General features: G+C 48.3%; 1 protein-coding gene across 8 annotated transcripts; it reads right to left on the bottom strand.

Annotated features, from left to right (window-relative positions):
• Nucleotides 1–24901, bottom strand: GLYCTK (glycerate kinase). 8 transcript variants are annotated; one of them, XM_090021997.1, is made up of 6 exons: nt 24034–24878; nt 17283–17707; nt 16716–16867; nt 14779–14954; nt 13676–14218; nt 1–1892 (listed from the first exon to the last, which is right to left on the bottom strand). In XM_090021997.1, exons 2-6 carry the CDS (start codon nt 17672–17674, stop codon nt 1806–1808), a joined length of 1350 nt encoding a protein of 449 aa, XP_089878123.1. In that variant the 5' UTR covers nt 17675–17707; nt 24034–24878; the 3' UTR covers nt 1–1805. The 8 variants fall into 8 exon arrangements, with proteins under 8 accessions (XP_089878123.1, XP_089878120.1, XP_089878116.1 ...); XM_090021994.1 differs by lacking the exon at nt 1–1892 and having other exon boundaries at nt 11074–14218; nt 24034–24265; nt 24866–24901; XM_090021990.1 differs by lacking the exon at nt 1–1892 and having other exon boundaries at nt 11074–14218; nt 24034–24265; nt 24404–24878.
• Nucleotides 24902–27554: the final 2653 nt, after the last annotated feature.

Genomic DNA, 27554 nt, shown 5'->3' with positions numbered 1-27554 from the left:
TTTAGTTTTCATGGAAAATAGTCAAACTGAGTCCCATTTCCATTTCTGGCCACTGAAAAACATTAATTTTCTGGCAACCAAAAATAAAACAAAAAAACCCCTTTTGATTTCCAGCAATGGCAAACAAACATCCTTTTTTGTTGTTTTTCCAGTTACCCTGTGTTTTTTTTTAATGAAAAGCCATATCTTTTTGACAATTAGCTTTAGAAAACCACCTATTTAATCAAAAGGGCATTTTCTGATAGAAAAATATTTTTTGCTAGAACATTTTCAACCAGCTCCAAGGCTGAGGCAGAGAAAGAAAGATTTTAGTTTGCTCCAGTGTGAGCCTGGGACACTAGCAAGGAGAGGAAATGTTTTTAGCTGGAAAAGGCACATATTTTCTCAGGAGTCATTGACAGAAGATAAGCCTAGAGCCCCATAATGCCACTTAAATAGTCCTGGAGCAGATCTGTGCTGAGGAGGATTGGGAGGGGCAAGGCAAACTAATGTAGTGCAGCACCTCAGTACCCAGAGGCAGAACTCCATAGCCCAGCATGCCCAAACTGCCAGGGGCTGGGAACTCTGTGGAGATAACAAGGGTTCAACAACCATCTCTGTCTTGGGGCTTATGTGTCCACAGAACTAGTCATCTAGGAACAGAGAGTCCTGAATGCCACCCTGTGTGGACAGGCTTATTCAAGAGTAAGAATGTCTTGTGCTAATTTATCTGTGCTTTGAAAGTGGATTAAATCAAGTGTTGGCAACCTATGAACCCATGGACCCAATCCAGCCTACAAAGCCATTGGATCTGGCCCTTGGAACAGGGGCTTCAGCAGCAGGGGGCTTTGCGCACCTTGCTGTGTCTGCTACACTGCAGCTGGGCAGCCAGGCACTTAGCCCATGCCATGCCATAGCTGGGCAGCCGAGAGAAGTTGGTGGGGGTGGGAGAGAAGTGACAGTGCGGCACTTGGGTCCTAGCACTGCCTACCTTTGACCTGAGCTGGGTCATTCCAGCCCACCACCAGAAAATGTTGCAAACTCCTGGATTAAACTAAGCAAGATATTTTGGAATAATCACGACCGTAGAGGGACAGTGATAGCTACTGTGTTTTCAGTCCATGAGTTACTATAAGCAAAATTTATATTCAAGTGTGGACAAGCCTTAACTTAATAATGGACTCTCAAATGAACAACTCCTGACTGTCCGTGGTGGAGAGGACCCACTGTGACATGAGAACAGTGCTGTGCAGCATCATTCCTTCTTAGCATAGACTTTCTAATTGATCCATACCCTTCCTTGCACTGTACAACCCTCTTTATCTGACCCTTTGAACCAAACTCCCATTTATCCAAACCTCAGTGAAATCACACTGCTTCTACCTCAGCATCTGAGTGTTTGTGATGTGCTCCTCACCATTTGGATACACAAGAGAACAGTTTCTTAAAATGTACAAAATGCCAGAGAGGGTCATTAATACCTGTTATGCCACATTTCTTCCCTTGGAACATTTGTGCTGTCCAAAGTTTCATGTTGTGTCAGATCACTCATACAGAGGCTTATTGACTTGAAGCAAATGCCAGGATTCCCCACCTCTCCAATACAGGTTTCATCATATATTTTAAGCCTAGGTGGTTCATAAAAGATTAAACATATCATTGGCTCTGCAGTGTAGGTCACCAGTTTTGCCCTTTAAGTCCGACATTTTGGAAGGAAGCGAGGAAGAAAGCTTTTTGTGATCTTTTTTGTTAGTTCCTCTCAATATGCTTAGAGTTTTGGAATGCAGAAGAGATGGGTGATAGGATAGTGTGGTAAATGCAGGTTATCACTTCGTACTGTAGGTTATTATATTGATGTCAGTCACTGCCATATGAGGTGGGTGGATGGACAAATGGATAGATGGATGGATTACCTAAATAGATATCAGAGGAAAAAAATCCAATCAGAAAGAAGGTTGTATTGCCTGCCTGCAATGTGATCAATAGGCTGTACTTTACTGCTGGGATATTATAACCAAAGAATGCAATCCATTTAAATCACAGGACACCATATCAAAAGACTAGTCTGAATCAAAATCCAGTATCCAAATAGTCCTGAATTCTTGGGGGGGTTGAAATTTCAGATTAAAATTAAACACTTTGATCCTAACAGCTCTGGGGCCTTCGCAGAAATGCTTGCGTTGCTTTGTAGGGCTCAGTTTATTGTGCCAAAACGGTCCCTTCCATACCCCCTAGTGCCCATTGCTGCAGCTCCTCTGACAGCAGCATGGACAGGGGCCAGATCACGGGTAGGACAGCATGGGAGTGGCAGTACCCAAGCCCTGGCCATGGTAGGGCTGCTGACAGTCACATCAATGGGGAAGTCATATGCAGAGAAGGTTCAGGGATGTAGTGCGCACAGGGAAGTCATACTCATGTAAGCACCCTCTATTAGACTATGCCATGCAGAGGCAGGAAGTTGGCACTAAAGTGCCCCATAACTCCCGAAAGGGAACTGGCGGCAGTGAAAGCACCATGTTGCTCAGGAGAGTCATGGGCTGTTAGCCTAGGATGTGGGGAAATGGGGGTGGCAGCTATGATGGCTTCTATTCTAATGGCAGTGCACCCCACTCATTGTCAGTGTGGTTCTTCCACCTGCCCAGAAGAAGAGCCTAAAAAAGTACACCCAGCTATCCTCACTTGTGCCAGCCCACACTTAACGTAAGGAGAATGAGAATTGTGCATTTGGTTTTCAGGGCAGACATGTTTACAAGGCACCAAGGAGAGAAAGCACATTCCCTGCTCTTCTCCTCCAAGTCAGCAGCTCTGTAAGTACTCATCAAATAGCCTCTAACAGCCTCTAACAGAGCAATAGATCCCAAATTCCATTCCACCCACGTACATCTTCTTAACAGAATATCTGTGTTTGTTCACTCTGTTGTCTGGCCTCCTGTCAAGATATCCTGCAGCCAGCCTGGAGCTGCTTCTAATGGGCTGCCAGGGGATTTGTTCTCTGACAGGAGTGTGTACCGGGTGCTGACAGCTCGCTGGAACGACTCGCGCTACCCGCGGGATTGGAAATTGGTCTCTCATTTTCACCCTGTCACAGCAGCGCAGCGGCGGAGCGAAGAACAGTGATGCTGTCTTTCTGTAGATTTCCACTGCTGGGTGGGGCAGGGCAGGGTGACAGTGCTGGGGTGGGCAGGCCTTCCCAGTGGAGGGTACGCAGTATCCCAGGCCAAGCTGTTGGGATGGGACTGCACCATTGAAGGATGATATTTCATTAACCCTCTGTTACCCATCTTGGGGGTGTGCTTGGTCTGTGTAATTTACACCATTGAAATACATTACACTGAGATCAGGAGCAGACAGATGTGCAGCTGTTCCTGGGTAGCTCACATGGTGGGCAGCTGCAATTGCATCACCACTAGGCAAGGGGGAGAAGGTAACAGTCTCTTTGCCTTCAGCGAACACTTGGATGGACATGGAAAAACGACACCTGAACTGTTGTAACTTACATTGGGTAAGTTTTTACCTCTGGTTCTTTCCCAGGTAATTCTGCACTGTATTCCATAAAGTGACCCTGGTTAGGAATTTGTATCCTCTGTCTGTCACTTTTTTTACATTGCTGTAATGCTGCTTGTACAGACAGGAACATTATTTCCTGTCCAAGGACTACAGAGTGTGAATCTGCTGTTTTCCAGGGCCTGCCCTTGTGGCTTCAAGGAGCCCTTCACCTTGGGGCCCACATGACATGAGATCTAGTCTCTTTCAGCTACTTACCTCCATCTAAGGGACTAAAATATCCCAAGAAGAGTAGATCTTCAGGTGCAGCAAAGTAGTTGTGCATGCTTATGGGAGCCCACAACAGGACTGAAGCTGCTTGGGCTCAGGTGAAATGCAGTGTAGGTGCAGCAGCATACAGCTGTGCGTACAGGTGAGGCTGAGCACAGAGGCAGGTGAGTGGAAGGTTGCAGGTGCATGTGAGAGCACTGAAGTAGAATCGGTTATATAAGGATGATGGCCCTGTTCACACCACCAAGAGCATGTCGGGTCTTTAGAGTTCATGAGAACAGGGGCACGTGGACAGTAGCCAGAAATGGGGGGAGTGGAGGAAGCAGTGAGGAAAAGCAAGAGAAAACCTATGAACATTAACCACACTTTCAGACTGAGGACAATTGGCATGCGCAGCTACATCCTTTTAGTGCACACACTGAGGTTGTTCCTACAGTCAGGTGTGTGTTCAGAGCACTTTGTGCATGAAAATACCCAGCATCTGCGCAAGAAATCAAGCACACAGACTAGGCATGCAATCACGTGGGTATTGCTGAAGCCAGGTCCCAAATACATATTCCATCACAGCTGCCTGAAGAGCCAAAACATAGATGTGCCAGGGGTGCCATCCTGGCTCTGTTGACATCTATAGTAAAATTCTCAATGGTTTCTCTGGGACTGGTATTTCACCAAGTTGGTGAAAACGGAGGGGCTGGTCCAACAAGGCCAGACCTACAACTGGGTTTCATACTGCTGAGCAGCCCCTACTGGACAGCTCAGGGGAAATACTGTGCAGGCACAGCCTTACTGTACTCCAGGTAAGCAGACGAGGCAGTAAGCTGCCTGTAGCATGGCTGGGCTGGCACTGAGGTGAATGAGCGGAGTAGAGGAAAGGTCCAGGAGCAGGCAGAGCATGGTAGTGTGGGATGCAGAGGGGACGTGGGACAAACGAGCAGGGAGGGCTCAGGGTGGAAAGAGACTCTTGCCCTGAGCTGAGTCCTGGGATCCTGCCATTCCCACTGAGGTCCCTTCCTCTCCATTTCTCTGTGCTTAGAATCAGACAGGGCTGGAGTGGAGACTGCAGCGCCATGAGGAACGTGAGAGCAACAACTGCAAGTGACCCTCAACCACACAGTGCCAGAAATCTCACCGAGCAGGTAGCTCTGCCACGACTCCAGCCCCTTTCCCACAGCAGCATCAGTATCCAGCCCTAGGGGCTTCACCAGCCAGTATGCCCCAGGATCCTGGAGCTCCTAAAGTCCTGGTCCTAAGAACCCCCAGAGAAGGATGAAGGCTCCCACAGCCCAGTCTCAGCATTCACTGAGGTCATGTAAAAACGGCTGGACTCTGGGAATAGGCTTTTCTCTGATTGTTCCAATATCTGGGTCAGGAGCATGGAGGGGGCGTCCCCACAATGATACATTAATCCACTGATTGTCAACCAGGGCCAAAGAAACCTGGTGTGTTTTGCAGTCCTTTCAAGGGTGCTGCAGGAAGCCCCACGATGTTAGCACTGTAAGGTTTGGAAACATGATTCACAAGAAAAACCCTAATAGAAATCCATAGCTATGGTCGTTCTGAGATTTTTGTAACAAACAAACTGCTTTATTATTTTTCTGTAGTAAAAAAAAGAAATAGTGAAAACCAAGAACTGACTTTTTCTGAGTGTGCCTCAATTATAAAAAGGTTGAGACATCCTGCAAGCCTATCTTCCTTGCAAGTCCCTTCTGTGGGGTTATCTTTGAAAGAAGTCATTCTCTTTCCTGTCTGAAATGTTTTTTTTCTTTCACCCAGGATTCATCTGCATCCTGCACCTGGACACAGACCCTCAGACAAGCATCAAGGCATCTTTGTGCATTGTGCCCCTCAGAGCCTGCCCTAGGACTAGTTGTACTCCAGATTCACTGCAGGTCCCCAGAAGAAAGTTGTTGAATGGCAGCCTCTCCCAGGAGGAGGGTATGGGAAGAGAGGCTGGAGAAGGAAGGGAGGAAGATCTCATGCGATGGAAGAGATTCCACCCCTATCTGCTGTCCAGCAGAGAAGAAACACTTTGGGTCCCACTGTGTTATATGGCTTTTTATTCCTATGTGATTATATCACTCCTTTCATATAGGGATTGAAGCCGTGCAATACGCTGGGGACGGGCAGCAGAGAACATCCCCAGGCAAGAACATGCTGCTCCTGGGGACCATATCTCAGAAGCATCACCTGGACATCCCTCAAGAGCATTGGTTCAGTGCTACAAGCCATCGGGGGGGCTGACGCAGCCCCAACAGGAAAGACCTGGGTTGGCCTAAGCTTGGCCACTCTGAAGGTGGGAGCTTGTGGGCTCCAAACACCTTCACAAATTCTTCTCATGACCAGTTCTACAGCAAGGCCAGCCACGCTGGGCAGAGTTAACTAGACTTGTTGCCCCAGGATGATGGCCAGAGATAGTAGCTCCATCATGGACTTTGTGCTTTGCCTGTAGCCATAGTTCATATTGAAAAGGGGCATTCAACCCATTGCTTTCCTTGATTGAGTGAGCCAGGTAATATTCCCTCACCATCAGTGAAAGTCAGATGAAACAGGAACAGAGTAGTATCCCTTAATAAGTCTGTGAGCCCTCCAAGGATGCTTGACATGTTCTGTGGTTCATAAGCTATCAGAAGGCAGCAGTGTAAATGCTGTGAGGCCCCATGTCTTTCTGGATAGGTAGGGAGGATGGTTATTTGGGCAAAGGATACAACACCAGGGCACCTGGAAGGACTTGTCTTTAGCTGCAGAGAGTCTGTCTGAAGCAGTGTGCTAGCTGCTGCTTGCAGGCTGCTTTCTGGAGTGGTTTTTCATCTGCGCTTGTGAGAGGAGCCCCTCCTGGAGAATGGGTGAGGAGAGACGGGTTGCTTTTGAGAAGAGGTGAAACAGGAAAAGAAACCAGACAAGCAATGGTGGTCTGTCCCTCCCATGCTGCTTTCACTGTGTTCCTGAGCTGTGAAGTGGCAGTACTGCTTTAAGGTTAAGGTTGATGCTAACTGGGAGGTGAAGGGCCTAGCAGTGGGTAGAACCGGCTCTGTGGATGCTGCTGTGCCTTAGGGCTACCCAGCTAGTGAGGAGCTGGCCTTTGGGCTTTAAACAGAAACTGCTCCAGCCCCCAGTGTAAGGTGTGCCAGGGCCATGGCCAGAGTGTACTCTGCTCTGGTTGTTTTCTGCTCCCCAGGTCTACGGGGGACATGGGAAGCAAAACACAAGTCTGAGCAGCCTGGAATTGTGCAACGGCTTTTTTCTTAAACAGACACAGATCTTAACAGATGGTTTCTTGTGCTAGGGTAAGTGAAGCTGCTCTCAAATGTCTGGGGCCAGGAGCTGAGATCCCTGCCCAGCAGCCCCTGGGGGAGCAGAAATGAGGGGTACATAAACCATGCGAGAAGGTAGAGAGGTTGGGTTGAAGTTGGGACATCTTGGCAGCTGTACCAGCTCTAGCCTAGGGCTTTAAGAGGGGCAGGGAAGCAGGCCTAGGCAAGTGGTGGCCTCTTTCTACTAAACTGGGAGATGCTGGTCCTGTAACTCGATGTTTGCTATACTTCCTGTCCTAGACAAGCAACCATCCCTCAATGGAAGCAAAGACAGAGAGGCTGGGCTGCCTTGAGACTGCCCAAGAGAAAATGAAAGGGCTAAAGGGAGAGAGATCAGGGCAGCAAGGGAGGGGATGTCAGCTCTGACCTCCTCATGGACTACACCCAGCTAGTATCAACAGTGGGTCTGCCCACATGGCTGGGCTGGTTTGGGGACCTAAACAGGATTGGTATGTGTCAGGAAGGATTATCAGCCGTGCCAGCGGCCTTAGGGGCACCTGATGTTCCTCCTTACTGAGCTAAGGGGCAGTTCCTGTCAACAGCAATCAGGACATGGCAGAGGAAGTACAAAGCTTCCTCTGTGGAGGGGTGAACTCCAAAGGACCACTCCAGGTTGCATCAACTGGGTATCTGGAGAAACTGTGAGAAGGCATTAGAGAACAACCAATACCCAACCAACTTTTCCTGCAGCCACACTGCAAAGTGAGTGGATTACCAGCCCCAGTGAAGGGGTCACCTGGATTCTAGCTCAGCTGGATCAGGGAACAGGGCTTCAAAGCATCGTTAAGCTGAGGTGAGATGATTTAGCATATGCAGAGGAGGCAGGTTAAAAGCAACATTCAAGGGCTGAAGGTAAGGCTGTAGTGAAGCTATATCTGCATGAAGCATTTGTGCCACAGCTAACACAGTGGAGGCCAGATTGCAGGGAGGATGCCTAGGCACCACTATCCCACAAATAAAATATTAATGAAAGTGATGATCAAGAAAATGGCTGTACCTGGACTGTAGACAGGCCTTGGAAAAACAGAAGTCTAGCTTTTATGCAAATGCTGCCTGGGCTAAGGAACAAAGGGAAAGGGATGCAGCATATGATGTATTGGCAGGGCTGCCTCTAAACAATGTTTCTCAAAGTTTCTCGCGAGTCGGCAGCTCCTTAAAAGGTTCATATTAAATCTGTCACATTAGCAAAAATAGGCAAAATGACACAGCTTGGGAAAGAGATTAAAGGAGGACCCCTTCCGCTCACTTCATAAAGGAAGGCCCCATTAACACCTTGTGAAATATTAGCCATTAATCAGCCTCTGCACAGAGGAAAACCATCCACATGTATCATTATTGGATCCTTAATGAAGTGATAATGGGAATGCCGGGGAGCTGGGATATTAATGTCTCCTAAGAGGCAAAAGCACTGCCAAGGCCAGGAGCCAGGATTTTTAATTTACTGCCAAAAGCTTCCACTGTTAATAATGGAGTTACTTATCCTGAACATTATCACTGTTTGGCCACAAGCGTTCCACACACACAACGAACTGGGCCTGAGATCACACAGTGGCAGCTGCTGGGTTTGCTGATCCTCTCCCTCTTGGCCTCCTTGGGGGCAGGAGTGGGCTGAGCATCCCACTGCAATCTTCCCAGCAGGTCGTCCCCTTCAAGCTGCTGCTCTGTTTCCCTTTCCCCTCACTCTCATTCCATTTTCTCTGTGCTGGTTATGGCATTCCCTGTGTGTATGGAGCTTGCCTGGTGCCTGCCAGCTGGAAATGCTTGCCTTCTTTTGGAACCATATCTTTGGACTGATCAGTCAAGCACTGGTCTTACCTGCTTGGACTTCAGATCCTTCCCCCCGCCTTCCTTCTGCCTGGATCTCTGCATAGGACAGGTGGATTAGCTGTCTGGTGTACTACTTCAGGGCTTGGTTTCCATTTTCTTTCAATCATAGGAAGTGCAGACTGTATATATTCAAGGTTGCATGAATCTGACAGGATCATCAGTATACTGTATACAGTATCTCTCCATCCTTTCCATGTTACTGTCTTAGGTGTTAAGGTCCTTGGAGCTGGGATTGTATCTTCCTATATGTCTGTACTGCCTTAGGGCTCTGATTAGATTGGAGTCTCCAGGTATATTATTACTGTAATAAAACTAATGAGCACTGGTTCCTCCCTTTGCAGTTTTCCAAGCAGATTCAGATTATTCCCAGGCTGACACGGGCAAATCCCACACACAAATGCGCTGGAATTCCCTAGCGATGAATTCACAGTCTTCCCAGGAGAGCGGTGACATCCTCCAGGCTCTGGAGGTAAATGCATCACACTTCTGAGATCCCTCTGACATCTCCTGGCTGTCCTGGGGGCAGCAGCAATAATACTTCACTCTTTACATGGTCCCAGATGCGATTCCAATGTTCACTAATGAATCCTCACAAAACCCCTGCAGGTCCCCTGTGCTCACACCACTGTGCAAATGGGGAAATCAAGGCAGAGGCAGGATAAAAGACGTGTCCAAAGCCTGACAGCACAGGACTGCTGCAGTCACAGTTAGAACTCAAGAGTCTGACTCCCTTTTACGAATCTCTCCAGACCTTTCTTTCACTCACTATGGGCAAAGGCTTGGCTCGCAGAAGAAAGAGAAGTATTATAGCAGTAAGTAGGGGGAGTGTGGACTTGATACCTTTGACTGTATGGGTGTAAATGTAATAAATCCCCTAGCTTCAGTACAGCAGGGCAGATGCTCAGAGCTGCTCAGATCCTTTATCCTGCTCAGCCTCCATGCAGATGTATGCACACACTGCCCAAGCAGTGTTTCAGACAGTGGTGTCACTGTAAGAGCATGGAAAGGGACCCATAAGAAAGAGCGTTCTACTGTTAGAGACTGCAAGGGGAGCTCTCTCATCTTCAATCCCCAGCCTTTTTTCTGAGTGGCATCAGATCTATTTGTAATGTTGAGTGCCTTCAAGAGGAAGAAATCATAAGTAAGTCTGTAACGTGCACATACACTCTCCACTGGTTACAGCATGCAGTGTCAGGGCATCAGGCTGCTGCAGCCATGTTTTCCTAAACTGAGAACCTACATGACCCATTAGCTCAGGAGTGAGGCCTAGAGCCCCATGGTTAGGAAACATTTGAAGAATTACTCTAGCCTCAGTGTCCTTGACCATCTTTGTTTGGCCCTGCCTTCTCCTCAAAGGAGATGGGGCAAGAAAAAAAAAGTCCACAGAAGCCAAATGAATGCAGATGCAAAATGTACTTCAAACAGCCATGTCCTTTCATCAGACCTTTTATCAGTTTCCTCCTTCACAACATGAACTCATTTTAATTAATACTGAATTGTGCCTATTTAAAAAGCCAGGATGATGTCAGCGACACATGTATGATTAGCAGCACAGGGATTTCTCTGAAGAAGTGCATGCATGAATGCCAGCTCCAGCAGCAATCCCAAGGATTAATGCAATGTTTGGCAGGTGGAAAAGGTTATATATGCATAGGAGAGCACAAGGGTGAGATCCTTAACTGCTATAAACATATTCTGTTGAGTCAGGGGAACTATATGGATTCACACAGCAGTCTAGCTCAGCCCATTTTTATGAACCCTTTTTTTCTGTGCCATGAACCATTTGAGTAACGCTGTAAATTTGAGATCTTCACTCTGGTGCACCTGCTGCACTGTTGAGGGCATGTTAAACAGAGCAAGCAGTGCTCCAAGTACCTCCAGGTTAAATAAATCTGGTTTACTGCAGGGCGGCCTAGGTCCCCCTGGGTTGTGCATGTCTGCTGGGGAGACTACCTGCTCTACTGCCAGTCTCCCAGTGATAAGAAGTGAGAATGGTACAGCAGAGGGCTGGCAGTAATAAGGTAAGAGCTAAAATCTGGTCTGATCTTTTTAATCCAATTCAAATTCAGACTGACTCCTTAGCTGGATTTGCACCCATTCAACAGAGAGCAGTCTGGTGTGAAGCAGTTAGCATGGCTCTCCAGCCAATGGTCCTGACCCATAACCAAGCACTTTGAACACATTCTTGTTCTTTTCACATTTATTATTTGTAGAACAATCATGCACAGAGGCTTAACCAGAAGACACGGCACGGCCACACCGAAACATGGTGAAAGTAATTAAAATGGCACCCTCTGTAATTCATTGGAAAACTGGGAGAGCATGCACAAAAAGGTACCCAGGCTCCTCTTTACTCAGTCTTACCCCTGACACTATTCATTCACTCAGCTTTATAATACTCTGTAGGTCTCTACTACCATCTATCAGCAGACCTCAATGCAGTTACCAAATATTTGGTAATTCAACGCTGTAAGGTAGGTACTGATTAGCATCCCCATGTTGCACAACAAATTGAGGCTCAGCAAATAAGTAACTTTATACATAGCAGCGTTGGAACAGGATAGATTAGCCAGTAACTATACAAGCCTTAATTAAGGGACATGGGGACTTCCAACTCTGGCTCAGGCCTATGCTTCTCTTCTGGCATGTTCCTGCCAGGCAGCACAGGGTGTGTAGGCTTGCCATGACAGTCCTGTTCCACTCTGTACCAGATAGAGGGACTCTATCCATACAGAGGCTGATGTAAGACCTGAAGCTGGAGGTGTTCTGTGCCTTCTAACTATGTTGCTGGCATTAACCTTCACTGGAAAACCTGCATATCCTGATGAATGTCCAACCCCTCCATGAATCTCAGTAAGGACAAATGGCCAATGACATCACTGCTTACAGTATGGATAAGGAGGTATAGTTGTCTGCAAGGTTAGATCACGCACACGGCAGAGCTCCATCTGTCTGAAAACAGTTTGATGCTTAAGTGGCCTATTAAATCAGGGCTGAATATTCAAAAGAACTCAGCTCCCAATTTAGCACTGTAATAAACATCTAGATTTTTGAGAGGATTGAACATACTGGGTCAGGATGGTTGCTGAACTCTGCAGCTTTTTTCAAAATCCAGCCCCAGACGTGGGCTCTGACTCCTTGAAAACCCAGCCTCTAGTTAGTCTGTCCACATATTGTGCTAACATATGTGGCCAAACAGGACCCAAGTTTAACTTTGTGACAAAGCTGAAGTCACCACTCCTCTGTACTGGCCCCAGAGGCACAGGGAATCCAGTCTCTGAGAAAGCTGTAGCCCCAGAAGTTTTGCCCTTTAATCGGTTCAGCAATATGGGTCAGAAGCGTTGAATTTGCAGATTTTCTTGCCTTTTGTTCCATGGAACTAGCAGAGTTAATCAGAGTGACAGCAACATCTGACTTTACGCAGTGAAAAGGTCAATACCTCAAGCTGGAGGCTGGATTGTTTTTTGACCAGTTTGGAAATAATACTTGGAATCCTCATAGCCTACACACTGACAGCACAGAGTGCTGCCCCATGAAATATCAGCCAAGGGAAAAAAATGTCACCACCCAAGGTAGCAGAGAAGGTCACTGGAAGGAGGGAAAGGTGCATGTTCAGGTTGTTTTTGCATCAATGCATCTGAATCACAGTTCACATGATTCTTCGCACAGTGGAGTGAAAACACATTTGGCTGTGGCATTTACGTCACATATCCAAGATCAAAGGTTAAACTGAACTGATGTGCTTTTGGCCATCTTTGCTGCATTTGCAATTCCTTGGATTCAGGGCCCTTTGTACTGATCTAAAGCATCTTGTTCACATAGTGAGCCTGAGCTTTAAAATGGCAAGCTAAAGATCAGAACTAAGAGTCAGATGTCGTTCATGGAAGTGGGAGACCTAATTCCCACAGATGTTTTGGAAAACCCCAGTCTTATCTGTCTTGCTTGTATTTTGATGTCGTTTTACAATCATGTGATTTCATACATGGGAAGCACATACAGACTAAATGTAAACGCTCCTCAAGTTAGTTCGGGACCAGTCTGAATGGATACAAGAGCAAAAAGTGCTGGTCAAGTGCTGTCCCTGCCAGTCAGCAGCCCTACTTTCCTGAATTCTTTGTAACCAGAGTCAAAATGTACCCTTCAGTGGTACTTGGGCAGAAAGGGTAACCCAGCCAAGATATCCATAACGCTGGTGCCGTGCTTCCTTTTCTCTGATCCTAATTAAATCAGATCCAATGTTCCTGCTGCTCATGCCATGGTTACCCACTCCTGTGCCTAATTAATGTAACCTTTATGTCCAGGATATCTGCAGCCTTGACAGCTACCCCTAATTTAAGCAGCCGGATTTGTCTGTAATGTTAGTGCCCTCTGTTTACCCTTGCCTCTCATTAAAAGCATCTGAATATCTGGTGGTGTTACTCTCATTATCTGTCTCTGGCCCTAATTAAAACAGCCTGTATGTCCATGACATTAGTGCCTGTTAAACCTGTCATCAGCAGGTGACATCCATTTTGGAATTTACTGAAGAATGTGTATGAGTCATTATTGCTTAGAAATGCCTCCACCTCAAGACCTTCCTGGCCAGCCCTGTCTACCAGCTCCAGGCTGGAGAAGGCACCAGCAGCCTCTGTTGGCCCATCCTGCCCATCAGTTCCCCCACTGAGGAACATGACCTCCCATCCATCAAGGATGCCACCAGCCCTGGTGGACTTAGCTTTGTGCAGCTCCAACCCCACCCGCAGAGCCAGCTCCTGGTTCCTCCCACCCTGCCCACTTCCTTGCACCTGGACTGTTGTCTCTCCACCAGCGAGGAGGCAAACTGGCCTTTCAGGTCCAAATGCCTGCAAAGTCCTTAGAAACTCCGTAAGATTCAGACTGGGGATGTCTAGCTCTGCTGCCAGTTGTAGGAGATCACTTCTCACTTTGTCAATTAAAGAATCTACTCCAGGTCCAGCCATACTCAAGCAGACAAACTGAATCAGCAGACCATAGAGTTTGGCCACTCTGTTGACTTCCCCACAGACAGCTGCACTCAGAATCAGAGTCAGGTAGCCCAGAGCCTCTGCTTGGTGTTTGGCTTCTTCTAAAGCCAAACTGTTTGAACCAATGATGACATTACAGACATGGGAATAGTCTTGAGAACGAACAGAATCTGAACTTGGGCTGTGCAGCACTGTCTCCACAGATTTGGGCAAGCTGCTCAGCAGATTGTATTTTGCCAGGATTTCAAAGCAGTCTTTGGTGCTGTGGGAATTGGCAACAGTGGGACCACTTGCTATAATGTCTACTGGGTCACCAATGACATCAGAGAGGATGAGGCTCAGCACCTAGAAGCAGAGAAGACTGCCAATCAACACAGTGCCTGCAATGAAGTCTCATTAACATAAAAAGAACAATTATTCTTCTACAAACTTACAATGAAATCATTTAATAAAAAACATTTCAGGCAGTGCTTTTAACCCATTCATGGCACATTATGCTAGAGACCCAGACAGTGAAGCTGGCTAGAAATAAACTGACCAGCTGTTTTCATTCCCCAACCCAAAAGGCAGAGGATTCAGAATGCCCATAATAGGGAAAACCCTTTCAAATCTGTCTTGCAGATCTGAATTTCTTTTTAAATGCTAGAGTTGTTTGTTTTATTTTGGTAACTACAGACCACAAGGTTCAGTCCTTACCTCTTGGATACATCTTTGGAAAGTAAACATAAGTAGCAAGATGATCAAAGAGGTGGAATTCTTTTTGTCTCCATTGGGAGCTGAAATTGCCCAGCATTTCCAGACATCAGGACACTTCTGCTGCAGTCTTTGTGGCCCTGTCTCTCAACCTCATTTAAAAGAAGCTCAGAGCCAAAGCTTTAGACAAAGAGGACACCTCCCATACTTACCTGTGCAGGATAGGCAGCCTGAGCCAGCCCTCCACCTTTCAGCAAGGACAAGGCCTTCCGGATGATGTTGAGTTCTTGGATGGTAGCTCCTCTGGAAGCCAGCAGCTTGGTGACCTTCTCTTTCTCTTCAAGGAGCACAGGAGGCTTGGGGGCAGGCAACAAGGCTGATCCACCTCCTACAGTACAGAATCTACAGTTAGTGAATGTGCACGTACAGCACAGGGGCTAGGACCTCAGTGGGGGAATCCCATAGCTTCTGTTTGCGTCTTTCTCTTCCTTTACCAAATGGTTAAGGAAATTTAGTGCTGGGGAAGCTTTAGCTAAACTGCCTTGTAGGCTGAGGTCTTCTATCTATCCCCAGACCAGAGCTGGATCTCCACACCTAAAAATTTATACACAGGCACAATTCTCCACTCACATTGCAGTAGTATTTTACACTAACCTTGCCAGGCATAATTACCATGCAAGGCGCAAGGCAGGGGAAGATTCAGCCCAAGGGCTACTGGTTCCTCTACACATCACTACTAACACGCCTCAAATCTGACCTTCACGGATTACTGGGATGGGCGAGCAGAGACAGCCAACTCCATGGTTCACTCAGCAACAAGCTCTAGGTTTTAATGATTTCCTTTGTAATGAGTAGCATTTAGAGAAATACAGCAATGTCTATGAATAAACATGAAACTGTACTACTCTGAAAGGATTCTTGAGAGATGGGTCCACTGGGAGGGCAAAATAATGCAGATTTAAAAAAAAGGCTGGATACCCCAAGGATTGGCATGTTAGGGTATGATCAACGGGAGTTGCATAAACGCAAATGATGTGATCAGACATCTGAAAAGCAAAGAAAGAAAGAAACAGCACAGAGGGAGAGATATAGGAGAGATAAGAGAGGGTGATCCTGTTCAGAAGCTTCACTGGAAAATTACTGTAAAAGAGCAATGTTGTTCTAAGGTTTGGGACAAACCAAGAGCATTTTACCCCCCTGCCAGATCAGCCAGTCCCTCAGTGACCCCCGTTCTTAATTTGCAGACTTGGATGCCAAGTCAAATCAGCACCTTGATACCAATACCTGCAGTCAGGGCTGACTGAAGCATTGCTTCTCCCACCTGTGTCCCCAGTTTTAGGCATGGGGCACCAACCATTCCAAGGAAACAAAACATCTCCCATGACTGTGACACTGGACAGGCCCAGGGGTCTGTCATTACAAACAGAAACAAGGAAATAAGCATCACTGATTACACTGATTTCATGGGGTCAAACTGCAGCAGCTCAGAGCAGACTCTGCTCAGAGCTGGGGATTGGGTTAGCTTGTTTTAAAACAGTGGTTTTTGACTGCCTGGTGAAACTATGTTCTTCTGCTTGAAATTGCTGGAGGAACGACAGAGCAAAGCCTGTGGGAACAGCGTGATAAACAGTAACACAGTTGCCCAGCCCAAATTTTGGGACTCCTGACACTGGTGAATACAATAGCACCTTGCCTCTCAAAAAGCAGCCCAATCTCTAGACACTCAGTGCCAAGGGGATGCAGCCACCCTGGGGATGGGAGTGACAGGTGAGGTGGGAGACTGGAGACCCAGGAGTCATTAGCAGGCTCCTCTAAGAGGCCTGGTAAGCAGATAGATGAGTCAGCCTCAGAGCCTAAGTTACTGCTGTCTCTCTGCTGCCAGCATGCCAGGTACTGAAGTGTGAACTGTGAGCTGCCACCAATGTGGGAGTCATACTGGGAATGGCTCTGACCCACTTTCCACCTCTCCTCTGTTTCCTCTGCAACAGGCAGCTTGACCTAGTTTGCCAGTTGTGAGTCTGGATTTTTTTTCCTGCACATATAAGGAGAGAGGTCTAAGAGGAGGCAGAGGAAGGAGAGATGGGGTAGAATGAGGCAGCAACTACAGGGACCCAGGCAAAAAACCTAGTCCCTGCTCCTGGGATGTTACCTGAGATCAGCACAAGGAGGAGGTCATCAGCTGTCAGACCTTCTGCCAGCTCACAAATGGCCCCAGCTGCCCTCAAAGCCTCTCTGTCAGGGAGGTTGTGCTTAGCTCCTTCTATGACCTGGATCCTGCTGTGCGGCTTTAACAGCATTTCCCTGCAAGAGACAGAGAGGTTGTCAGGCCACTGACGTTTACAATTTCTCCAAACAGCTGGGCACTGCCACTCCCAGCAGAGGGCAAGAGGGGCCTGGGGAACAGGAAGGGATGCATTTATGACTGAGGCTATGTATACAGGAGACACACTGCTCTATGGAAGGATCATTGGTGATGGCCCCTGAAGGGGATGCAGACCTGCCAGGGCTGGACTACAAGCCTGGTGGCCATGATGCAAGATCAAGGCTGGGGGTTAAAACTGGGACAGGTTGGTGAAGAACCAAGAGGGATTCAGCAATGACTCCAGGGTGAAACATGACAAGGCAAATGCTCCTGCAGGGCATGGATTTTCATGCTTGTCTGTTCTCCATCACTTTGCCCCCATCCCACCAAACAGACAGGTACTGGTCCTCTTACTGCATTCCTGCCTGCTGCAGAGACGCCCGGATGCCCAGAGGGACACTGACAATCCCTCGGAGTAGGTGATCTCCCAAGATCTCTTCTGCTGCAGCAGCCATCCCCAGCACAGCTTTGCCGAAGCCCACAAGATACAGATTCCTCTGCGCTGGGAAAGCCTGGCCCCTCACGACGAGTTGGGGGCCTCCATCAGTTCTGAGCTCCAAGGCCCTCCTGAGCATCTGGGCTGGCAGGACGACATCCACAGCACTGCGGAAGAGGTATTGCCCATGCTCCATGAGGGACATACTGCGTGGCAGTACCTCACTGGTTGGGCGAGATGCTGAGGCCCAGTAGGCTGGGGTCAGACAGGCTCTACTGATGCTATGCAGGGCTGTGAGAGCCGAGGGCATGTCTTACGAGATAGCTGGCCAGCAGTTTCCCACCTGGAATGAAGGGAAGGAAGAGTTATGACACAGCCAGGAAAAGACATGGGGGTTCTGGCTTTGAAACTGGGGACCCAGGGGGTTAGGAACCCAATGTAGGGGTCAGTCTGACATTCTCATTCAGGCAAAATGCCCATGAAGGCCTGAGTAAGGACTGAGGCAATCATAGAGCTGTGGATTTAGCTTTGCAACAGTTCCCCTTCTCTTCTCCTTAGCCTCAGCCTCCTTAGCATCATACCAATGATATATTTGGAGAGTTCACATGCAGTTGCCTCTTACAGCTTCCATCTCCCTATTTCTGTTCCCTACAACTTCACAAAGCCCCTGTGAGGACCAATCCTCCACTGTTCCATTTTGTCTCCACCATAGATGTGTTATTGGCTGCTCCTCACTTTGACTCTCGCTAACCATTTCTTCAGGATAACTTTCCAAAATGAGGGGGCTCATTGGCATCCCTAAGGAGTCAGACTTATTCTGAAAAGGGCTCCCACCATTTGTGGCACTTGACCAGAGAAAAAAAAGCTCCTCATTGTAGTATCCAAAAGCTGAGTTCATATTATTCGCTGTTAATTGCTGCATGCCTCTGCTGTCTCTCTGATATAGCCACTAACAGAACAGCCTTGTGTACCTCTGTGGCTGTTTGAACCCCTGCTGATGGTTACGGCAGATGCTGCCAGAGATGAGCTCTGCAAGATAGGAAGCAAATAAAACGAGGGCAAAAAAAAAGTCCTTATTTCTGTTTTATTCCCTTGTTTACTGTTCTTTAAATAGAAATTCAAAACCCTGACAAGCCTGTAGGCTTAAAAAGCCAAAAATGCTCTCCTTTTTCAGGCAAACTCCTAGTCACCTCAGGGTGAGGAGTGTAGAATTTGGCTTACTCTCAAAGACAAAAGCAGCAGTAAGTGTGGAAGGAAGAATCTGTTTCAGTAGCTCATATCCTGAGTGGGAGCCCAGTGCCAGTCCACAGATGTCTGTTCCCTCCCCTCCAGACACCTGCTGCATTCTGCATTTTCCCCATTAACTTGCTGTCGGGTTTCATTGTGCCATGGACTCTAGCGATCTCAATCTATCTCCCCAATCAGGTGTTTTGTTTTAAAACTAAGACATTTATAGCAGGATCACAGTGCATGCAGCTAATTAAGCTGTTCTTTTCTCTGATCTACACCTTTAAATTGCCAGCCGTTTTCTGTTTGTGGGGGCAGCTGCAATGTTTGCAAGGCAGAATTACTGCAGCGTAAGCTACACGTGCTCTACTGCATCTTGCCCTGTTACTTCCATTTGATTCAGCTTAAAATGATGCGGCTCTCTCTGTATGGAAAGCACAAGAGGGGCCCTGCCTGATGCCACAGAGTGAGGAAGCTAAAGGACCCTGTTTGATGCGTTAGCTGTTACATGACTCCCAACACCATATTAGTGTTCGCACTTTCCCACAGTCATTATGATCAATGCCACACCACCCTCAATAGGCCATGCAGTGACATTATCCTGTTTTGCAAGATGGACACAGAGACAATATAGGCCAGATTCTATTCCACCTGTCAGGTCCCCAAGTTGATTTAGGCACCTAAGTGTCACCCTATGCCATCCTTCTCAAGACCCTGAAAAACTGTTAACGCAAAAAGCAACTCCTCCTTGCTGCTTTTTGTGACCTGGTTTCAAGGCTAAGAGGACAGTGTGCTACAAAAGAAGATGAGTGCACTGACTGCTTTTCAGGGACCTGAGCGTGGTGAAGCAGGATGGCTCTTCGGTGCCTACACCAACTTTGGCACCTAGTAGGTAGAGCTGGATCTAACCCTAATGACTTGCAATAAGTAATTCATGGAGCCTGCAGCAGAGCAGGGAAGTGCTGAGTGAGAGTCCAGTGCATTCTCCACACCATTTGCTCTCTCTCCTAAGAAATAACAGATATCTGCAAAAGACTGTACAGAATAGGACTGCCCTTCCAAAAGTGCATCACCCAAATACATTTGAGGGCAGATTCTCATACAGGAACTGCCCCACACCTCTCATTCCAGGAAATAGTTTCTCTGTTAGAAAAAAAAGAGGACATTTTCATCCAGCTTTGTCAGAGGGGAACATCTGGGGGGCTGGAGAGAAAATTCACAGCAGGTCCCATGATATAAAGCAGTAAACTATCACCACATCTTATATCTGCAGTGGGAAACCCTCAAGGGCATAAACAAACACTTCAGTCTCAAGTGTACCCTGCCCTGGACTCCAGTCACCAAATGTCCTGTCTCTGCCTCTCCTGAGAACATTTCTTACTTTTGGAGGGGGTCTATAATTTGGGAAGGCTGATGTGCTTGCCCCCCACCCCCAGGGGCTCCAAGCCACTCATACACTGTGTCCCCCACAAATAACCAATTACCTTTCAGTTTTCTGTTCCTCCCGTAAATGCACTTGTGTGTGTGTGTGATGTCAAGGGCTGCTGCTCTTCTGGAAGAGCTTACAAGTCCAGAGGTCCCTGTACTCAAACACTCCCACAAGATGTTAATAATTAAATGCCAGGTCTTCCCATTGCTCCGCTAAGCCCAAATCACTGCCCCACCTCTCCATTCCATGGCAGAGCTCAAACAAATCAAAAACCCCCAATAATACCAAAGGTAAAATGCCCACTGGCAAAAGACAGGCAGATCAAGCCTTGGGCTGGGTCACATACTTGCAACAGAATTTACCCCTGCCTGGAATACCTGTATTTCACAATGAAACAGGGCACCTGCCATGGGATAGGGGCTCACAGGAGCTACCCTGCCTGATTCATCAAGCAGGCAGACTAAGAAGGAGCTCATTCTCTTCTTCCTGTCCTTTTGTTGGACCCTGTGCTCAGCTACACTTGATGCTAGGACTTGTTCAGAAGCAGGAGTGTTAGCTGCAGTGACAGCCCCTTTCCATTAACAAGATGGTAAAAGTGTTTATGAAGAAGAGCCTAATCTTCAACCCTAGTGTAGAAAGAGCACATAAACAGCTCATCCCTGCTGGGTGAAGCCAGCGGTCAATCTATCTTTCCAAGCCCAACAAACTCCCTGTGCATAGCTGAGCAAGGTGATGAGGGAATGTAGTACAATCAGCCTTGCTGCTGTGAATCCTGCACTGAGCAGTACTCCCCCTGACCAGAGCTGTTCATTTCCACCTCTGAGCATAATATACCAGGCTCCAGTGCTTTTAAAAGCTATCCCCACATGCTCAAATTTAAATGACAAATTCCATTTTAATGTACCTGAACACTTGCTAACGCTTGCCCCATGTGGTAATTAACTACTATAACAGCAATGCAATGTCTTCTATACTCTGAACTGCAACTCTGTGTAAACAATAAAGGCCTGATCTAGAGGCAATTCCAGCCACAAGGAGTCTTTCAATAGCCTTCTGTGATGAAATGACTGGTTCTGTGGATGTGGAGAAAATAGTGATTGTGATATACCTTGATTTTAGCAAGGCTTTTGATACATTCTCCCAGGCAAGCTAAGGAAGTATAGGCTGAATGAATGGATGTAAGGTGGATAGAAAACTGACTGGAACACAGGGTTCAGAGGGTAGTAATCAATGGCTTGATGTCTAGTTGGCAGCTGGTATCAAGTGTACTGCCCCAGGGGTCGGTCCTAGGGACAATTTTGTTCAATGTCTTCATCAATGACTTGGAAGATTGCATAGAGTGCACCCTCAGCAAGTTTGCAGACACCAAACTGGAGGGAGTAGTAGATATGCTGGAGGGTACAGCTAGGATTCAGAGTGACTATGCACTGGTATAGGCTGGGGGCTGACTGGCTGGGCAGCAGCTCTGCAGAAAAGGACTTAGGGGTCACAGTGGACAAGACACTGAATATGAACCAGCAGTGTTGCCCTTGTTGCCAAAGGCTAACAGCATTCATAGGTGTGCTACCAACAGGTCAAGGGAAGTGATTATTCCCCTCTAGTCAGCACTGGTGAGGCCACATCTAGAGTACTGTGTTCAGTCTTGGGCAGGGCTGACCCAAGCAGGGTGCAGACCTGGGACAAATCAGCCCATACAGGGCCCTGCCCCCACTCCAATCCCACGCACCCCAGAGCCAAAGCTGCCACTGCCATCAGCAGCGTTGCGGGTAGCAAGTGGCTAGATATGAAGCCCATGGCAGACACAGTCACTGCAGTCACTCTGCCCAGTCTGAGGGCCCCGGGCGGTCACCCTGATTTGCTCCCCCCTAGGGACAGCCCTGGTTTTGAGTCCCTCACTGCAGAACGAATGTGGATAAATTGGAGAGGGTCCAGCGGAAGGCAACAAAAACGGTGAGGGTGTTGCGGGACATGACTTATGAGTAAAGACTGAGGGAACCCGGCTTATTTAGTCTACAGAAGAGACTAAGAGGGGACTTAATAGCAGCCTTCAGTTACCTGAACAGGGGTTCAAAAGAGGATGGAGCTGGACTGTTCTCAGCAGTGGCAGGTGACAGAACAATGAGCAACAGTTTGAAGTTGTAGCAAGGGAAGTTTAGGTTAGATATCTGAAAAAATGTTCTCACTAGGAGGGTAGTAAAGCACTGGAACAGGTTACCCTGAGAGGCGGTGGAAGCTCCATCCTTGGAGGTTTTTGAAAATTCAGCTAGACAAAGCTGAGCAGGGGGTTGAACTAGATGACCTCCTGAGGTGCCTTCCAAGCCTAACTTTCTATGATTCAATGAATTTTGGATTAATTGTATATACTCTGAGTCAGATATTGATCTCAGTTATGATGGTGTGAATTCAGATTAACTCCAATGAAGCCAACAGAGTTTCTCCAGGTTTCTACCAAGTAACTGGGAACATAATTTAGCCTGTACACAACAGCTTCAGTTGCCTTGCTGCATAACTCTGTCACATCTTTAAAGATGAGCTGTGCACTGAGGATAACAAGACCTTTGCATCAAGAACTGTTTACGGACACAAGGTGAATGTCTGAGCACTGCTCTACAGCACAGCTAGGTGATGCAGCCTGTGTTTCTATTCTGCCACATCAGATACTATGAACTGCTGTTATATTTACTTGTGCCCCAGTGCCCATCATAAGTGCCAGCTGTATGCATTCTAATCAACCAATCTGTTGAGCTTTTGGGCTCCTCCTATTCACTGGAGCACTCTGTTTCTGCACTGACTGCATATCCTTTCCTGCTTCCTCTGTACAGCTTAGTACAATGACACTCAACCAAGGTGCTGCAGCACCTGGGGCACCATCTTTTCAAGGGGGCTGCAGGGCCCCATGTAATGTTAGCACTGTTGTGGGCTTTCCAAGTTCTTTAGCTACTCTATTATTTTGCCTTAATCAAAAAAATGAAGGGAAACTAGGAACTGGCATTTTCTGAGTGCCTTGAATCCAGTGAGGGGTGCTTTGGGTCTAATAAGAGGTGAATCTAGAAAGGTTGAAAACTACTCTTTTAGCACAATTAGGAACCTACCTAAATTGTGGTTTTGCAGATTTCACAAGAACAGCATTGTCTGTGATTGCCGGAAAATATGGCATTGACTGTGATTTCCTGCAAAATCAATCCAGCAAAAAAAGCAGTGGCATAGATTGAATGAAGATGCCCTCTGCCAATTAATAACTAGGGATGAGACCACCAGGGCCCCATAATCAATCAGCAACAAGGCATGAGGCCACTGCGAAATGCCTGTGAAACCAGCTTTGGGCACCATAAGTAGGCTGGGAAAAACCTGTTGTTTCACCATGACTTATGTAGGACCCTAAGCATAATAGCTGGGCTTATTTTAATGCCTATATCTGCCCCAATCCAGGACACTTTCCATATTCATGCCAGTTGTCACACTGTTGGCATTTACCTTGGACTGACTTTTCCTTCCCTGGTTAATTAAGTACACTCACAGTCATGTTTTGGGGATGTCCATATAGGCTTTTTATTTGAGCTCCTGTTCACTCTGCAGCTTGGTATATGTGCACTGCTTTTTCCAGCATCCAGTTCATCTTTTACAAACTATTCCCTTGTTTACCATCACATCCCAGAACAGTCTGGTCTTTAGCGAGAGTCTCAGTGCTCCCTTTTCACAGGGGCATGTACACGGGTCTGGGACAAGACTCCTCCACTTCTCCTCCTTCCTACCAGTCTCATCCTGAACAGGCCTTACAAGGTTGTGATTCTCCTCTGTTTACTGTGTGATTTCTGCAAAGCTTCCCCCTCCCTGCTCCACGGAGACACGATGCCAGCAATTCTCAACAAGGGACTATGGCAACCTGGGGTGCCTTGAGCCTTTTCCAAGGGTGCCGCACGTTGCCACACCAGGTCAGCGCAGTCAGGGCCTTGTCACATTACACCACAAGCCACACAAGTGTTGATCAGTTTAGGGCTAGCCTGCAGCCATACCTTCAGTATGGGTGGCACACCTGTGGGGTGCGGCCACACCAGCAGAGCAGGAGCCGGGCACTTCAGTCAGAGACCATCATGCCGTGAAGCAGAACAACTCTGAGCTGCATAAGGAGGGCTGGCTGATGTGAGGGCAATCCAGAAGTGAAGAGCTCCAGACCCATCTGTCTTCCTTCAGGGATGTGGGCCTACACCCACCATGTAACCTTTTAGCCTCCATCACATGGGGACACTACAGAAAAGGTGTCAATTGACTACTAGGGCCAAATAATAATAAACAGAGATAGGAGTGAAGATCAAAGGTTGAAAACCGGAGTGCCAAAGGGGGGCACTGAGCAGAGCGCACTGGACAGCGCCCGCTGGCCCTCACCTGAGTGCGAGGAGCTGCAGGCGCTGCCCCCCGACCCTCTGCTCCGACGCGGGAACGCAGCAGGGCAAGGACAGCGGCCCCGCCGGCTCGCCCAGCCAGAAGGCTGACCGCGTCCCGGCCCTTGGTGCGGTCACAGCCGGGGCTGTAAATAACAAGGTGAGCGGGACAGGGCAGCCAGAGCCCGGGCGGGGCAGGGCGCTCCGGGCTGGGGGCCTGCCGTGCCCTCCCCCTGCTCGCCCAAGGGGGCCGGCTACAGGCCCGGGGGACACACCGGCTGAGGCGCGAAGAGCTCCAGGCCCAAAACGACCGCTGTGCCTGGCCCAGGGCTCAGGCGCTCCGGAGGCCTCGGCCACGCTGGCACCAGCCCCGGCCCGGCACCTTCCCGCGCCCGAAAAACCAGCGCCAGCGCCGAGCCGAGCTGGCCCGCGCCCCCGTTACCTCCGCCCGCAGTGCCTCACCCACCGCACTTCCGGGACCCTCTGTGCTTCCCGGAAGAGTTACTCTGTAGTCTGTGGAGCCCTGCGGAGTCCGCCACTGCCGCTGCCCCCTGGTGCCGAGGGTGGGGGTGCGCATCCTCTCTGGGCGGACGCCGGCCCGGGACAAGCTGGCGGAGAAGGAGGGTCTGCTCCCTTCCCCAGCCCTGCGGGTCCTGAGGCACCCTGGGCTGAGCCTGCCTCGTCCCTCCATCTCCCCTCCTTGGTGCCACTTCGGAGCATCTGGGGCACCTCGCTGTGGCGGCCCAGGGAGTCAAGCCATCATCCTCCCACCTGTGTTTTTGCCACCTAAGAGACAAGGCCGGCACACCGCCAGGCCCAGCCTTCATGCCGTGCAGCGTCCCTTGGAGGAGGACCATTCCCAGTCTCCCCTGGTCTGTACCAGGATTGATGTGGCCCGCTTCATCCTCTTCACCCACGTCCCCAGCTGGTGCTGGCTGCTGGGGTGAGCCTAGCCAACCATATGGGGCCCAATACGACAACTTGGATATTTCTACTGAGGCTAGACCTACCCTGGTACTTGGGACTCGAGTCTGTGTCCCAGTGATGACAATCCAAGACAGCTCCAGCAGCAAGGTTATAGTAGGGACCACACCGCGCCGGCCATGCTTGACATGCCCATTCAGACTGCAGCAGAAACAAGCCGTGTGCCCCTTCTAAACAACCCGCCTTTCTTTGCGTCTGAGATTAGCTGGGTTGAGTCTGTGAGGGTTGGTTGCCAGTTGGCTTAGTGACCATGTGAGGGTACAGGGGGAGGAAGCAGGAGATAATGGTGGGTATCATACAAAATAGTTTATCATGGAACACCCTTTAGTTACTATTTCAGTGATCGGCTATATACCTTGTTCACCCTGTTATGCATGTTTAGGAATTTCTAAAAGAGAACAGCAAATTGCTAAGACTGACAAGCTTGACTTGGGCTCTTTCCCCTTTCAAAGTATAGCTTTTGAATAAATTATTCTCCTTTTTTATAGTTTCATGTCCAAAGTGACAGAAATATTGTAATTCCCGAAAATAGAAAATATATCGCAGTGCGCTTCAGCCCAGAGTCACCCATGGGACAGCTCTTCAGCAAGCATTTATGATTTTACAACATTATCTAGTGATTTTACGATATGGGCAAAGGTTTACCAAATGTGACAAAAAGTATGTTTCATAGTTTCATAGTTTCTAGGGTCCGAAGGGACCTGAGTAGATCATCTAGTCCGACTCCCTGCCATGGCAGGAAAGAGTACTGGGGTCAAACGACCCCAGCAAGGTGTTCATCTAACCTCCTCTTAAAAACCCCCAGGGTAGGAGCCTGCACCACTTCTCTTGGAAGTTGGTTCCAGATCCTAGCCGCCCTGACCGTGAAGTAGCGCCTCTTGATGTCTAGCCTGAATCTACCCTCTGCCAGCTTGTGACCATTATTCCTGGTCACTCCTGGCAGTGCTCAGGGGAACAGGGACTCCCCCAGTGCCTGCTGACCCCCCCTGACTAGTTTATAACAGGCCACTAGATCCCCCCTCAGCCTTCTCTTTTGGAGGCTGAACAGGTTCAGGTCCCGTAGCCTCTCCTCGTAGGGCCTGCCCTGCTGCCCCCGATCATGCGAGTGGCCCTCCTCTGGACCCTCTCCATGCTGTCCACATCCCCCTTGAAGTGCAGCGCCCAGAACTGGACACAGTACTCCAACTGAGGCCTGACCAGTGCCACGGAGAGCGGGAGGATCACCTCTCTGGACCTGCCTGAGATGCATCTGTGGATGCATGACAAGATACGGTTGGCCTTGCTGACTGCCTCCCCACACTGCTGGCCCGTGTTCATCTTGGAATCAATGATGACTCCAAGATCCATTTCCACCTCTGTGATGACAAAAGGGGAGTTCCCCAACCTGTAGGTATGGTGCCGATTATTCCTCCCCAGGTGCATCACTTTGCACTTGTCTGTGTTGAATCCCATCCTATTCTCATCCGTCCACCCTTGTAACCTGTCCAGGTCCGATTGTAGCCTGTTGCTTCCTTCTAGTGTGCCCACGTCCCCCCACATTTTAGTGTCATCAGCAAATTTGAACAAGGTGCTTTTCACCCCCTTGTCCAAGTCGCTGATGAAGATGTTGAACAGTGCAGGCCCGAGGACCGAGCCCTGCGGGACCCCACTGCCCACGTCCTTCCAGGTTGAGAAGGACCCATCCACTACCACCCTCTGGGTGTGGCCTTCTAGCCAGCTGGCGACCCATTTGACTGTGTGGGCCTCGACACCATTATAAGATTAAGTGGTTTTCCCTATAGACATGATACTGTATCACAAATAGAAATCAGGGTTGTGATCTCAGGATTTGCTGTCCACCACAAAAGAAAACTTTTGATATAGCTGTGTTTCTCACTCAGGAAAGATTTCAGATAAGAATGATGTGGATGGAGGTACAGAGAAAGGCGTGTGAAAGTTCTTATGCATATTTGTGCTATGAGTATTTTAGTTTCATGTGAATCACATTCACAGCAAGATTACCAAAGGAGAAGAGCTATTCAAGTTAAAGCACAAAAACAGAAGAGCTGATGGCTACAAATAGGTTATGGACAAATTTAGAAACTTCCTAATTTCCAGTCTATTGGGGGGGTGAAATATTGGAACAGTATTCCAAACCAAGAAGTGGGATTAAAGAACCTGAGTCACTTGGA

Source organism: Crocodylus siamensis, chromosome 11 (assembly GCF_052110815.1).
Source record: "Crocodylus siamensis isolate JL-2025a chromosome 11, ASM5211081v1, whole genome shotgun sequence".
In the NCBI taxonomy this organism is placed as follows: domain Eukaryota; kingdom Metazoa; phylum Chordata; order Crocodylia; family Crocodylidae; genus Crocodylus; species Crocodylus siamensis.
Note: the sequence above shows the minus strand (reverse complement) of the source record. Positions and strands in the feature narration are given on the sequence as shown.

What these genes read in the sequence shown, in the direction of transcription:
- GLYCTK (XM_090021994.1), bottom strand. Translation starts at nt 17,674, where the DNA reads ATGCCCTCGGCTCTCACAGCCCTGCATAGCATCAGTAGAGCCTGTCTG. An exon ending in CCTCCTTGTGCTGATCTCAG is followed by an intron (nt 14,955 to 16,715) that starts GTAACATCCCAG and finishes TCTGTACTGTAG; the next exon opens with GAGGTGGATCAGCCTTGTTG. An exon ending in AGGCTGCCTATCCTGCACAG is followed by an intron (nt 14,219 to 14,778) that starts GTAAGTATGGGA and finishes CTCTGCTTCTAG; the next exon opens with GTGCTGAGCCTCATCCTCTC.